Raw genomic sequence first — 16535 nt, 5'->3', positions numbered from 1 at the left:
ATTCCTTAAAACTTCAGAAGATGACGTCCCTTGTAGTGACCTTGGGCACCAGGTGCACAGGGGGTCGGTTGTGATGGCATATTCATGTTTAGCGACCTTAAAAACCCTCTAGGAATCCATTTGCATCAATTAAATACCCAAAGCCTTCGAAACCCCAGAAGATGACGTGCCTTAGTAGCGACCCTGGGCACCAGGTACTCCGGAGTTTAATTCTGATATCATATTCATGTTTACCGACCCCAAAAAACCCTGAGTAATCCGTTTGCATCAATTTAATACCGAAAGCACTCGAAACTCCAGAAGATGACGTTCCTTAGTAGCGGCCGTGGGCACCAGGTACTCCGGAATGAATTCAATTCTAATGGCATATTCGTGTATAGCGACCCCAGAAACCGGTAAGTTATCCGTTTGCATCAATTTAATACCGAAAGCACTCGAAAATCCTGAAGATGACGTTCCTTGCAGTGACCTTGGGCACCAGGTAATCCTGTGGTCTATTCTGATGGCATATTCGTTTTGGCGACCTCAAAAACCCCCCAGTAATCCGTTTGCACCAATTTAATACCGAAAGCCCTCGAATGTCCAGAAGATGACGTCCCTTGTAGTGACCTTGGGCACCAGGTGATCTAGAGGTTTGTTCTGATGGCATATTCGTGTTAACCATCTCAAAAACCCCCCGAATAGTCCAGTTGTATCAATTTAGTGCCGAAATTCCTCGAAACTCCAGAAGATGACGTGCCTTAGTAGTGACCCTGGGCACCAGGTACTCTCTGATGGCATATTAGTACTGATTGACCCCTAAAACCCGTGAGTAATCCGTTTGCATCGATTTAATGCCGAAAACCATCGAAACTCCAGAAGATGACGTCTCTTGCACTGACCTTGGGCATCAGGTGATCCGGAGGTCAGTTCTGATTGCGTAATCATATTCAGTGACCCCAAAAACCTCCCAAATGATAAATTTTGTTCCTTAGTATACTGATTTTGACTTTAATTTTATATTTATGCAATTTTGGATGCATTTTATGCACTTTACAGTGCAATTATGCATTTCCACCCATTTTTGAATAGTAGACTTTTTTCCTGACGTCATCCTGAACATAATGCAAAAAACTGCAAGTCTCTAGGTGCTGTATTTAAAAATTTATTTATTTTGTGCTAAATGCCCTCGTCTATATCAAGAATCCTTTCTGAAAATGTGAAAATTTCAGATTGATCGTAGCAAAATTACCGGAAATACAGCATGTTGAATATCTCTACATTCCACTCGCTTTGCAGCAGCTCCGCGTCAGCGCGCTTGAGCGGTTTGAGAAAATTCAACAGCTGTTCCCCTTCTCTTTCGTAAATTCCTCCGCGATTCAAAAGCATATTCCGGTTTGCATTACTTTACGATTTCATAGACAAAAAAGAAATTGGTAATAAAAATTGTTAAACCTTAAAACGCGTTTTTTTTTCAAAACAGCATTTTTCAAAGGCGGTGGACATTGTATCTCAAAAACTATTTACCGATCCACCTGAAATTTTGCATAGATTTTTTAGACTTTTCTTGAGGTAACGCTGTCGAGGTATTTTTTGTTTTATGCTTATTTTTTTCATTTTCATCCATTTTACAAACAATTTCGTTATTTTGACTTGTGATACTGAGTGATACCAAAAACTAAAAATCATTAAAACTAAAAAACTAAAAATACTGCATCCAATGATATACATACAAACTAACATCTGCTATCATCACCCACATACCTCTCCATCTCTAAATTTCATCCATATTTTTTCTATGACTATCTTCACCCCATCTATTCACATTATAACTAAATTTAATGGTCTCACTACTCTTTCTGGGTCCCGTTCATGTCACATTTCCATTATAATCTCATAAACCTCTAACACTCAACCCTCTCTCCTATGGTTAACTATATCATATGACAGTCTGTTTTGTCGAACCCTTAGAGTTCTGATTGGGTAGGCTGCAGGGACCTTGGGAAATAGTCGCATGAATCTGAGTTTGTCTTATACATCCCTCCCAGATTATGAGACATTGCTACATCTCTGTCTCCCCCATTGTGATTTTTTGTGGTACTTCCACATACTATAACAACTTCCAGTCATTCGAATAAAATCGATAGCTTGATATCAACATAAAATTGCTTTTCTAAGCCCTAGATGTTCACATAAGAGGGCTTGATAACGTTTATTAAGTTTTCGTTCTAACGTGTAATGTCTATCTCTTTCATTACAAATATTCTACATCAAGTTTATTTTCATTTTAACAGATTATTTACCACAGTGGGAGCGACTGTTTTTATTGTTAATAATTTAACAAACTTTACAATAAATATCGCAAAACCAACAGGGAAATTTTAACTTCTTGTGGAACTGTCATGTCACCATTCAGAATTTCCGCTATCAAAGCCACTTGCTTCCATACAGCCATGATGTGAACAAGTCAAATTTAGCTCAATGGTACCTCGAGCGTGAAACATTGGATATTTTAACCATCCATGTTTAAATTCACATAATTTTTATATGTTCCTATGACGGATTAATTTTAAAGGGTTTTTACCCAAATATTTTTTACTTTGGTGGTTAGCATGTTAGATCCAAGTGAGTATAACCTATAACTTTTTAAAATCGTAGTCAAAATTTTAAATACTTTGCATCATTTTATCAGGTTATACATATTTTAGGAAAACGCTGATGATGATCGGTCAACCGATTGAAAACTAGTTCTGTTTGTTCTGTGATGTAGCCCTGTATAGGGATTTTAACAAATATACCTTTTATAAAGGATTTCATGTTTTTTTTAAAGACAGCGTTACTTCGAGAAACTCAATAAGCTAATAAAATCTTTTTGAATTTTTTGTTTCAAATGATCCAATGACGAATTCTGATGTCCACCGCAAAATCCATTTATTTTAGATGTCTGTAAAAATTTACCACTGTTGGCTTATTTTTCAATATTTTGCCCACCTGATTCTTTGTGCCTTTGTATACCATGTAATACTTGGTTCCTTGTAAAGCATTCATAATTCTTGATCGGTTCTTCTTTGCCAACCGTCTTCCGTGATTTCTTCCCCAAAAATAGCTCTCAGTATCTTCCGTTCCCATTTCTCGTATCATTTCTTCTTCTGTTTTGTTTCGCACCCAGGTCTCACATCCGTAGGTGACTGTTGCTCTTATTACGGTTTTGTATATTTATAATATAATAGGTTTTGTAAGGGGAGATGAACGTCCCGCTGCTAGGGGTTGGATATCAGGAATACACTAATTACTCATACTGCGTTTATTTAATCACTATATACGTTAGTAACTAGTTGGTGGGCAAAGTCTATATTCTAACTACTTGATGTTTAAATAATGAATAAAGAATGATATCTGCAATAGTTTCTCCGTATCTATAAATAAACTCGTAATTGTTTTGTTATGATTTTGACGACACGATTGTGACCGTGAAATACTCATAATATCAAAATCGCTGACTGAGGTGTTCTCAAACCGATTGGCCTACATTGTGAAATAAATGTCACCAGTTATTTTACTATAAACAATAATGTTTGTTTAAGACCTTTAAAAATTAAATCGATATGAATTGCTCTTATTTTTGAATGCTAATATAAATCCTGTACATATTCATTTGATATATTTGATATTATTTGGTATATTATTATTTGATACATACTTTTATTAATAATTTTTATAAACTGCTGACCATTCAGTTACCTTTTGCTATCCTGTACTTTAGTTCATTTTACTCGTGTCCTTTTTCGTTTATTCCATCGAACGCTGTTAATTTTAGTATATCTTCAGGTTGTCTTTCTGTGTTTCCTAGCACCATGTTTTTCGTTTTTTTTTTTTCATTTATTTCTATGCCGAATTTCTTTGCCTCTCACTAATCTTCTCATGATTCTCTTTAATTCGTTATTCGTTTTTGCTAGCAGCGTAAGGTCGTCGGTGTAGACCATGCATTCATGCTCGTTACGGTAGATCGTTTCTTGCGTTTTTATTCTGCTGTTCCTTTAGTCTAGTCGTACCATAAGGGGTCCCAAAAAAATGGGTTTAAAAGTAAAAATTTTTAACTTTTAATTTTGAAAAAAATGCTTTTTTTCAAAATTACTTAAAAATTGTTAGTGATACCAAAAATCCCGAAGAGTAAAAAAATGTACGCTTTGCTTTTCTGAATATTATGGATTTTTTGTTTTTCTGTAAGACAAAAATTTGTAAAGATTTGGTGTTTCTAAATTTGCATACACTCGTGACTCGTTCAAGCCCTTCCAACTACAGCCCTTTCAAAAATAAGCACTTTGAATCTACGAAACTTACAGATCATATTAAATACATTTAAATCAACTTGTGAAACGATTAATTTCATTTAAAATGCTAATGAACAGCCTAAGTCTGACGTCACAAATGTCACAAAATTGGGAGGCGCTTATATTGACTCCAAACAATTTTGTTTGTAACGTTAAATTTTCATAAGGAATTTTTCATTTATGTGCTTTGTGTGGCAAAATAAGACTTCATTTAGGTAATTCGTTAAAGAAACGTGTTAATTAAGAGCGTTTTATTCGTTTTTGCTCAGGTGGTTTTTATTCCTTAGTGGTTGAAAATAAACATAACCCCAAAACTGTTTACGTTCTTATCATTGCATTAAATTAACTCACGTGGGCAAAAACGAATAAAAATCTCTTAACTGACACGTTTCTTTAACTAAATACCTAAATGAAAAGTCTTATTTTGTCACACAAACTACGTAAACAATAAATGAAAAATTCCTTGAGTGTTTAACCTTATAAACAAAATTGTTTGGAGTCAAATATAAGCTCCTCCCAATTTTGTGACGTCAAGACTTAGGATGTCCATTAGAGGGTGATTTTCCCGATTTTTTTACCAAAAAAGGGACCAACTTTATTCGATTTGGAATTTGAAGAAAATGAACCTGTTGTTCAATAGCTACAACTCAGCTTCTACTGCGTCTAAAATTTTTTTAAATACTTACTTTTTGAGTTATTTGCGAAAAACTCGCAAACTCGCGAGTTATTCACTCGCAAATAACTCGAAAAGTTCTGACTTGGTGAAAAAACTCTATAGAACAAAAGTTGTTCTGCAATTAATCAGTTTATCAACTTCCGGACTTATTTAAAGGTATCTTTGTCACTCCCGAAAAGGGGGAAAACTCACTTTTTTTGTAGACATTTCGTGTATGCCAAATTTGGTGTCAATTATTTTGTTATTAACAAAATAAGAACATATTTTGGGTAATCGCGAGTAGTCACATTCGATTCAGCGACCAAAAATACACCAGAGAAGACTTTAACACCATCAATTTCTTTACAAGGTTTCTAATAATACCTGAAAAATACCTAATTTTACCATAATTTGTTAATAACAATTAAACGAGTAATATTTGGGCTTCCAGACCACTTCCATTGGATTCAGCGACCCCAAAACACCTATAAAACCACCATCAAATCACGGCGAGCTAGAATTTCCCACGGGACCCCTTATGTTGCCACTAGACTACATACTTATAATTATTTCCAACACCAGATTAATAACACTGTCGATAGAGGGTCATCTTGTCTAAATCATTTTTTAACTACAAACTCTTCAGATTCATGTACATTACTTCTTCTTCTTAACGTGCCCTATCAAGTCCCCTTGACGTTGGCGATTAACATGGCGAAACTGTCTGTCTCGAGCTATTCTAAATAGTTGTTCTGCTTTCTTTATTCCTGTCCACTCCCGGATATTCTTCAACCAAGAGGCCTGCTTTCTACCAATTCCTCTGCGTCCTTCGATTTTACTCATCATAATAAATTGAAGAACATCATACCGGTATCCCCTTACTACGTGTCCAAAATAGGCCATCTTTCTATATTTGATGTTATCAAGCAGCTCGCGGGCAGCATTTGCCCTCTTAAGGACTGCCGCATTTGTCAGCATAGCCGTCCATGGTATTTTCAGTGTACGTCTGTGCAGCCACATTTCAAAGGCCTCCAAACGATTAATGGAGGATATTTTTAATGTCCATGCTTCGACACCATACAAGAGGACTGACCAAATGTAATATTTAATCATGCGTTTTCGAAGTTGAAGTTGCAAGTTATCATTACACTAGAATGACCTAATTTTTAAAAATGTCGTGCGGGCTATGTCGATTCTACATTTTATCTCATCTGGATCTAGTTGTTCAGTAATATGGCAACCAAGATATTTAAAACTGGGTACTCTTTGAATTATATGACCATCAACATATAACCGTGAATCTTGATGGGCCAAACGGCTAAATACCATGTATTTTGTTTTTGAACAGTTTATATTTAGGCCAAACTCTCTTCCCACTGTGTCAATGGCATTTAACGACGTTCTACACCTTCGTTGCGGGGTATGCCTCTCAGAGGAAAGGGGGGGGGGGAACTTATATGCAAGCGAAAGTTGGTAACAATGCATTTATAGCAGAATACTCAAATCATATGTTTCAGTATTGAATACTTTATAAAAATAAATGGTACGGTAAACAATCCTCATTTTTTAATATGTTATTCCTTACAAAAAAAACTTTAATTTAAGCGTAAATAATTAAAAATCGTAAATTTGGGTCAAAAGTTATTAACTTTTTAAGAATTCCCATAAGAACCCATGTTAAAACTTAACTTTGACCCTTAATAGTAATTAAACGGCACGGTAAAACAATTTTTAAAAAATCAAGTCTTAGTTTTTTGAAGTAAACTATAACATACTAAAATTTCATGCAAATCCTTAATTCTTTGCCGAAGGTGTAGAACGTCGTTAAAAGGTGTTGTAATCCATTCATATCATCACTTAAAATAACTGTATCGTCTGCATATCTGATTGTATTTATCAGAATTCCATTAACTTTCACACCCCATTCCAAATTATGCAGCGCTTCCTTAAATATTCTATCTGAATATAAATTGAATAACAGTGGGGACAGTATACAACCCTGTCTGACACCTCTTTGTATTTTGCATATTTGTTGATTTTCCATTTATGCAAGCTGTCGTTGTTTGACGCCAGTATAATTTTTCTATGATTCGTACATCTTGACTATCCACTCCTTTATCCTTTAATATTTTAATTAATTTGTGATGTTGTACTCCATCAAAGGCCTTCTCATAGTCAATAAATACAGCAAAGACGTCTTTCCTTTGATCTCGAATAATTTGATTTGATGTATATTACAAGTTTACCTAATTATTTTTTGTTGCAGGTATTAACAAGCCACGTCCAATATTTTGCAATCTGGCATGCATTTTTATACAATCAATACGGTAGATTATTGAAACATTTATTGAAAATGCAAGAAGACAAACCAACCGAAGAAGTGGAAAAGAAAATTATTGAGTTTTGCGAAGAACTGAAGTGGTCACACGTTGTTAAATATTTGAAAAGAACTTTACCGTCAAAGTTCCCTTCTGCATACAAACCATTTTAAACTTTAAAAATACCACAAGAAATTCTTCGTTTTCTTCTTCTTCGTCTTCATTTTACGTTTCTTGACAATTCCTTTGAGCGAACCTATTAGCAAGCATAAATCATGAAAAATAAAAACAGACACCTAATTTGAGTTTTAGTGGTTGACTTTTTACAAGAATATTTTTCTGAATGGAGGGGTGAAAGAAATAATACCTTTTTTGCGAATATTCCTTTTTATTTATTTACAACTGAAAATTTATCAACGTTGGAGATTCGTATTAAAAAATAGAACGAAACTTTTTTCTCTTTCTTGTGGTAAATGAAAGTGGAGTAATTATCATTTGCATTTTTTGTTAGTGTTTAAATTTTAAAGAATATGTACCTGCTAAATCAAAAGTAGAAGCACATAATAGATGTACATGAATTGAATTGTATATAATTGAATTTATATATATTGAATAATTGATTATGTCGTATAAAATTTTGAAATAAATAAAATATACCTATCTGTTTTAAAAAGTGATACAGAAAAGAGTTAAATAGAAAAATGTGATGATTATAACTCAATTTTGTAAAATTTGTTTAAGAAATATAGAATTACAGAAACGAAGAAAAACTAAATCTTTAATTATTGCAAATTTGCGTTATTTACAATTAATTTAATTTTGTATTATCACTAAAGGTGCTATTTAGTGAATTTAAATTGATAATATCGAGAAAACCTTATAAACCTTATTAAAAAATAATTTTTTTACTTTTTGGAAGGAATGCCCTTTTTATTTAATTAATATACTCTCTAATTAATGTTATTTATCTATTAAATTTCTTTCTGTATCTTCTCTCAGAACGATGATATCTAGACGGAGTCTAAATGCATAATGCGTGTATGATTTTTACCTGTTTCTTTTTACTATATTTATTTTTACACATATTAAGTAATCATCTTAGCAGGTTTGTGTTCTTCTGTCTTGTAACAAAAGATAAGTTACGGGTATGATATGTACCTTTCATTTGTGTTATTTTTTAATAGTTTTAGCTATATTATAATAAATTATACCTTTTAACTTATACCTTATTTAATTTTACCGTGACATTCCTTTCATTCTTCTTCCATTATTAGTATGACACTAGGACTTGTTATTCTTCTTCACTGTGTGCCACTGGAGGCCGGCTAGGGTCGGCAGTGCCAACCCACACATTTATAGATATAGATTTTTTTTAAATATTTAATTTAATCAGAGTTGATGTCATTTGTATCTGTGAAATAAAAAAATCTGTCAGATAATACAGACTGAATTTTATTCATGGTTTTTAAAAGGATTCGTCCAATCCGAGCGTGAAGTGATCCCTGCGCATAAGAGACTTTTCAAAAAATGAATATTCCGAGCCATTCATCTGACTGTTTTCGGCAAGCCGACCCCAGCTCATCTCGAGCTTGACGATTTACATGTAAAACTCAACGAAATAAGAGTCTAAGAGCAACCAAACGTATATTTCTCTCCGTAGGCATTAAGCGGCAGGTACGGCACATTTAAATCTGCCGATGTTTGATTTGGAAGCATCGGCAGAAATTGTAAAAAATATTAACACCGTTTTACGTCGTTTAATTGATATTGTAATTTATTTAAGTTGTCACGAATTATCATTTACGGGACATGATGAATCGGAGCATTCGTTAAATCAAAGTAATGATAGAGAACTAATAAAATTGTTTAAGAAATATGATTTGAAATTTTCCAATTTTTTTTCTGATTCGAAGATATTTAGCGGCGTGTCTAAAATAGTACAGCATGAATTAATATAATCAATTATGTAGTTACATTTTGAATAACATTATTGAATCTGAGATTCTGAAAACCATTTGCTTTTCGCTAGAAGTAGATGAAACTTCTGGTTATGTCATTCACAAGTATCAATTGTTGTTCGATAGGCGTTACGTGGTAATATTTATGAGAGGTTTTTAGGTTTTACAGACGTCAGTAAAAGCAATATAGTCCAGAGAAATAAGGTTTTTGTCGGACACTTGAGCAGCCAGGTTGCAAATGGATTTTTGGGTAATATATACCTAATACATTATAAATACAAAAATGCCCGTCACAGTTCGGACGAGAAACTTATTGTGCCCGTTATTAACAAATAAGGGTCAAAAAATGGCAGTTTTTTCGTTTAAATCGCTACAGGTAAAAATAGGGTAACTAAATATCTTATTTATAACATTCTTCTTTTTTGTAGATGAGCCAAGATTTAAAATGGAACTTTTTGAATGTTGGTCCGATCATTTTTTGCTTCGGAAATTGCAAAATAAAACTAAAGTTTCAAAAATAAAAAATGTGCTACAGTCGAACCCGCTTATTGGAATAGCCTTTGTGCAAGGCAAAAATATTCTTATAACCGGGATATTCTAATAACCGATCATTGGTGGCTAGTCGAAATAAGTGTTACCGAATATACGTAATAATATTATTTACATACTGTGCCAATGTGTAGTTTTACATACTATGCCAATATGTAGTTTTATTACATACTATGCCAATATGTATATCATATTATATGTACCTACATAATCAGTGTATGTAAATGGTTTTAGGTCTTTTTACGTCAATAATACAGTAGTGTAACTAGTACTTATCTATGTATGTGTTAAATACCAAATTACATTACATGTATGTGAATGAATACATTATATAATTAATATGAAATGTATGCAATATGTAGATATGTAAATATTTTCTTATTAAAATGCATACCTATATAACAAAATTACTTTTTTTTTCTTGAGAAATTATTGGTAATTATAGCTTTTTCGTTGTTAATCCGTGTGGTCATCCTTAATCCATTGGTTGAATAGAAGTTTTATTGGCGTCAAGAAATGGATTGTTACCTTCTTGTTCTTTTCTCTTCTTTTCGAATTTAACAAAGCCATAATTCCATCTTGCAAACAAGTAGGTACTCTCTGAGTGAATTCTAACTAAACTGCTTCTAACAATTTTATAACAGGCAACAGTGCCTTTGTGTAGACAAATAAAAATTATTTTATGACCCATGCATTTGTCGGCTATGCTAAAGATCGAATTGGTATTCCTAACAAAGTAATAAATATTTATTACCCTAATAATATCTAATCCAGCACTACCGGCCGTTGACGACAAACCATAATACCAAACATAATTTAAATTTTTAGTAAATTGTAAAAAAAAATATTCTTTGACCTGCAAAATATGCTAATAAGCGGTATTATCTAGTTAGATTCTATTTCAATAAACAGATAAATTTATTAAGGAGTAAATGGAAATGTTTCGGGAACTTGAATTTATATTCCATAAACCGGGATATTCCTATAACAGGGATTCTAATAAGCGGGTTCGACTGTATAACTTTTGCGAAAATGGCCTTAAGACTTTCTTATCGCACGAAAAGTTCAGTCAAACATTCCATATAATGCACTCAAAATTTTAAGACAATTCATCAATTAGTTTATATTTTATTCAATTTGTTTATTGCAAAGAGCTTTTATTTCGCAATGTTATTGTTCAGAAAATAATTATGACAGCAATTATGTGGAAACCACATGCAAATAGAATAGTTATATTTTCAAATTATTGAAAAAAAAATCATTAAAAAGTCGTTTTTATCACTCCGAAAAAAGTTTAGGAAAATATAGTCATTTTTGGCTTATAAACAATTTGAATAGCTTTGTTAATATTGACTATAGAGTAAATCTACTTTAGGATTTTAAAAGCTGATATTTTTACACGAATTTTCAGAAAAAAACTTTTTGCCTAGGTTAATTAGGCTCAAAGTTAGCCACTTTTATTATTTAATTCGCAGTTACTTCTATATACAGTGGGTGATCATATTATTAGAGCCACCTCAGAAAATTTTACTTTTATTTAATAATGGTATTAAGTTTTTTTCTTTATACGGTCCACGTTGCCTTTGAAACTTTGGAAATGGATGCTATGTTTCTGTTGGAGTGATTAGTATTGAATATTAAAGTTTTTATTTCTGCTATTTTCCTTGGTGAGATGTCTTTGGATTTCCCATGATGTTCTGGTACCACTAGTGTAACGAACGCGCAATTTTTACTTAATTCACAAAATATAGTATAGGACTGTCAGAATATCACTAGAGAGCAATGGAAACTCACAAAGTTTATTATAATTCCAAACACCAAGAATACAAAATAATAGGCACACGAGTTGCAAGCTAGGCTGGGCAGCACTGAAAAACAATGACATCTGAGTCAAGCATTGCCACACATGCGTGTTGCCACCATTGTCAGATTATTTATTGCACTTTCATAAAGTGTAACAAGACAGCCAAATGGAAACAAATGCATTAATATAATATGATACAGCTCAATTATATACCCTTCCTCTAAAACAATGAATTTTACTAGGTGGCTCTAATAATATGATCACCCACTGTACATCAAATTCTCCTGTAACAGTGTTAGTTACCATACTACTCCGAAACGGCTTGGCCGATTTTTATGAAATTTTGCACGTATATCCTATAGGACGGAGAAGAGGTTTTAATCTATTTTTTATACCAATAAGTTATGAGGGGGTTGCCCCCTGACATTTTTTTTATTTTTTTGGACAAACTTATCTACCTTAATTTTATATGATGTAGAATTAAAAAATACATACAACCCGTAATTTTGACTTTTCTATCACCAACCCCTATTTGTTAATAGCCATCTATATATTTACATCTATAAAATTCTCCTGTCACAGTGTTAGTTTCCATACTCCTCCGAGACCGCTTGACCGATTTTTATGAAATTATATATATATGTATATTCGGTAGGTCTTAGAATCGGTCGTAATCTATTTTTCATATCCCTGAGTGATAAGGGAAGTTCCCCCTAACATTTTGTAATGTTAGGTGGGGATGTGTGTACATAAAAAGGCCCCGTCTCACCATCAAATAATTGACAGTTATTTGATCAAACTTGACAGTCAAGGCCCCGTCTCACCATCAAATAATTGACAGTTATTTGATCAAACTTGACAGTCAAACTTGACTAGTGACACAAACTATACATACTAACTGTCACTTTGTGTCACTAACTGTCAAGTTTGATCAAATAACTGTCAATTATTTGATGGTGAGACGGGGCCTTTAGTGACACAAAGTGACAGTTAGTATATATAGTTTGTGTCACTAGTCAAGTTTGATCAAATAACTGTCAATTATTTGATGGTGAGACGGGGCCTTAACGTACTCTATAAAGGCCGCGTCCCACCATCAAATAATTTGAGCAAACTGAAAGTGACAGTTAGTGACGTCACATCCTGAGTGTTCATTGTGGATAATAATGAAAAATTTTAATTTTAAATAAAGTACAAACAAGTTAGACAACTCAATACAAAAAATTTGATCAAACTAGACTGATAGTGAGAGCACAGGTTTTTAGAATTTCAAAAAAAACTGCAATTGTGACGTCACTTTGACGTACTTCCTCAAGTACGTCAAGTTTGCTCAAACTGTTTGATCAAATTATTTGATGATGAGACGCGGCCTTTAGACTACGAGTACATACAAATTAAAAAAATTAGATCAAAACCTATCAAAAAGCTCCGGCGATATTAATCGCAGCATATTATGTTTGCAGAATCAGTTTCATTTTTTGAGTGCACGGATTTTAATAATTCCCCTCCACCGACCACGAATTAATTCCGTTCGGACGCCATTTTTAAAACTTTATTAACCACTCTGTTGAGGTTCAAAGTTTACTCAAACTTTTACACATAAATTATATACCTTCAACTTCAAAATGGCTCTAGTTATGTTGCTTAATTGTTATAAACAAAGTAGCCGTCAATTAAATAAAAAAGTGGCTAACTTTGACCGTAATTAACCTAGGCGAAAAGTTTTTCTCTGAAAATTCGTATAAAAATACCAGTTTTTTAAATCCCATTGTAGTTTTATAAGGCCGCGTCTCACCATCAAATAATTTGAGCAAACTCCGGAAGTACGTCAAAGTGACCCCACAATTGCATTTTTTTTGAAATTCTAAAAATCTGTGCTCTCACTATCTGTCTAGTTTGATCAAATTTTTTGTATTGAGTTGTCTAACTTGTTTGTACTTTATTTAAAATTAAAATTTTTCATGATTATCCACAATGAACACTCAGGATGTGACGTCACTAACTGTCACTTTTAAGGCCCCGTCTCACCATCAAATAATTGACAGTTATTTGATCAAACTTGACAGTTAGTGACACAAAGTGACAGTTAGTATGTATAGTTTGTGTCACTAGTCAAGTTTGATCAAATAACTGTCAATTATTTGATGGTGAGACGGGGCCTTCAGTTTGCTCAAACCAGTTTGATCAAATTATTTGATGGTGGGACGCGGCCTTTAGCCTACAGCCAATATTAACAAAGTTATTCAAATTGTTTATAAGCCAAAAATGACTATATTTTAGTAAAATGTTTTCTGAGTGATAAAAATGACTTTAATGATTTTTTTTAAACGCTTTGAAAATATGACTGTTCTTATTTCATGTTGTTTTCACAGAATTGCTACATATATTATTATTATTTTCTGAACAATAACATTGCGAAAAAAAGCTGTTTGGGATAAACAAATTGAATAAAATTTAAACTAATTGACGAATCGTCTTGAAATTTTTTGTGCATTGTGTGGACTGCTTGACTCAACTTTTAATGCAATATGAAAGCCTTAAATTCATTTTCGCAAAAGTTATAGCAAATTTATTTTCGAAATTTTAGTTTTATTTTGCAATATCCGAAGCAACAAATGATCGGACCAAAATTCAAAAAGCTCTATTTTAAACCTTGGCCCATATACTAAAAGAAAAATATTATAAGTAAGATATTTAATTGCCCTATTTTTACCTGTAGCGATTTAAACGAAAAAACTCCCATTTTTGACCCTTATTTGTTAATAACTAAATTTCTCTCCAAACTGACAGGCATTTTTGTATTTATAATGTATTAGGTATATAGTTCCCAAAAAACCCATTTGCAACCTGGCTGCTCTAGGGTCCCGAACGTTTTCACTGTAGCAGATTTTCGTGAACAGCTTTTTGGAAGTTTTTTTAATTTATTATCGAAGGCGACGATTTTGAAAGCGGTGATATCTCGATCCGTGAAGCAATCGGTTTGAGAACTTTATTAAATGATTACTCTTTTAATATTCTTTTAGATATTTTTAAGAAAGTGTTTGCCCAAACCCATTTGATATTCAATGTTGTTCAAAATGAGTCAATTGTCATTATTTATTCCAAAAATAAAATAAGAAAGCTGGTGCAAAATCTCAGAAATTTTCGTAATGATAGAAATTTCCAATATATACACGCAGTGACGTTTTGGATTCGCTTGATATTAATGCTGATCCAAATATTTTCGGAATGTGGGATAAGTTACAAATACCTATGTATAATTTTGTATAGTAAGTAGTGCAATTCACTACAACAAACTGTTCATAAATCTCTTATTATCACTAACTTCTGCCTCAAATGAACGGGATTTCTCTTGTCTCAAAATAATCAAAACATATTGTCGAAACACTATGACACAAGAGAGAATGTCAAGTAAACCAAACAAAAATCTCCTACGATGATTTAAGTCTTTTAATTATATGGTATACCTATATGAGGAGACAAAAAAATCTTGCCGACCCTCTCTCTAAGACCACGAGCCGCCACTGCTGTGTGCCGTCCTGGATTTCAAGCATTAGCTATCGTCGTATTAACAAGCTGATGAAATGTTTCTCAGTCGCCAGCTACACTACTCCAAGAAATTAACGCACCACCTTAAAAAAAAATTCCTAAACCTGTTGTCCGATTTAAGTGATTTTTTAATATAGCCTTATTCTTTAACAATATCACTGTAATAAAATTGTTGCTAGACAGGTAAATTGTCACTATATACCGAGTGTACCAATCAAACTGTGTTTTTTCTCAAAGTTCACTACCACATTGTGGAATATTCTAGCATTTATAATTAACAACTAACCATGTTTTTCATCAATACAGGGTGTTTTTAAATAAGTATGACAAACTTTAAGGGGTGCATGAAAAAAATAATGACAGTTTGATTTATAAATGTATGTTCGCAAATGCTTCGTTTCCGATATAGGGGATGTGTAAATTTTTCTTACAAACTGACAATTTATTTTATTGCTCTGAAACCGGTTGAGATATGCAATTGAAATTTGGTAGGTTTTAAGAGGTAGTTATTGCGAATTGTTTGGCATACAATTAAGAATTTTATATTCTCCACTGGCGCACATACGGGTCATATTACCCATATGCACGCCAATGGTGCCAACTACTTCTTAAAACCCACCAAATTTCATTACATATCTCACATCGTTATTGTTACAGAATGTTACATATTAAAAATATTACTTCAATCAGACGACAAGTTTAGGAAATTCGAGACATCAAAAATTACCAATTTTAAGGTGGTGCGTTAATTTCTTGGAGAAGTGTATATAAAAAACATATATTTAACCAAAGATCGACTGCAAGGAAAAGGGAAGGTAAACCCAGAGCAAACTTTAAAGAACCTTTGAGGAGTTGTATGTGCTATTCAAAACATTACAAAATAGCGTAATGTGGGTTGTCTAAAACTGGCACTATAAGTAAGATTTCAAATTGAAAATGTCTTCATTGTGTATAACCCATAGACCAGGCTACTTATATGCCACTCAATGGGTGCGTTCGGACGACCATAGCGGCTGACTCAGCAGAAATCGGCTGAGTGGTTGTATCCAGCCGTGATAGGGAAAGCTTAGTAAATCTCTCAGCGGCTGACTTCCAGCGGTGACGTCTGACAGCTATTGCTAGCTAGCTCAGCTGTCCAGCCGCTGTGGTCGTCCGAACGCACCCAATGCATCGGGGTGTAACGCCAATATCAAGTACGGTGGTCTAGTGATGTAACGAATGTCATTTTTTTGAACATTCGCGAATACGAATGCGAATATTTGCTACCGGCATTCGCGAAAGCGGATGCGAATATTCAGTTTTTTTTAAATCTGTTTCTATTTTTGTAATGTTTCCTAAATTTATAATGAAAAGTTAATTGATATTTAGTGTAAATCAATCTGAATCTTAAGC

At 33.2% G+C, this 16535-nt stretch overlaps 1 protein-coding gene across 4 annotated transcripts in view; it reads left to right on the top strand.

Moving 5' to 3' along the window:
- The window catches only part of LOC126893198 (tripeptidyl-peptidase 2), a 113025-nt gene extending 104520 nt beyond the window's left edge, over nucleotides 1-8505 (top strand). For all 4 annotated transcript variants that reach the window (XM_050663158.1, XM_050663161.1, XM_050663159.1 and 1 more), the window contains one exon: nucleotides 7232-8505. In XM_050663158.1, coding sequence (XP_050519115.1) covers nucleotides 7232-7456 — 225 coding nt within the window. In that variant the 3' untranslated portion in view covers nucleotides 7457-8505. The remainder of the gene's footprint in view (nucleotides 1-7231) is intronic.
- Nucleotides 8506-16535: the final 8030 nt, after the last annotated feature.

The sequence above is a fragment of the Diabrotica virgifera genome, chromosome 10, assembly GCF_917563875.1.
Source record: "Diabrotica virgifera virgifera chromosome 10, PGI_DIABVI_V3a".
In the NCBI taxonomy this organism is placed as follows: domain Eukaryota; kingdom Metazoa; phylum Arthropoda; class Insecta; order Coleoptera; family Chrysomelidae; genus Diabrotica; species Diabrotica virgifera.
The sequence above is the reverse complement of the archived record's forward strand: the minus strand, read 5'-3'. Positions and strand labels throughout refer to the sequence as shown.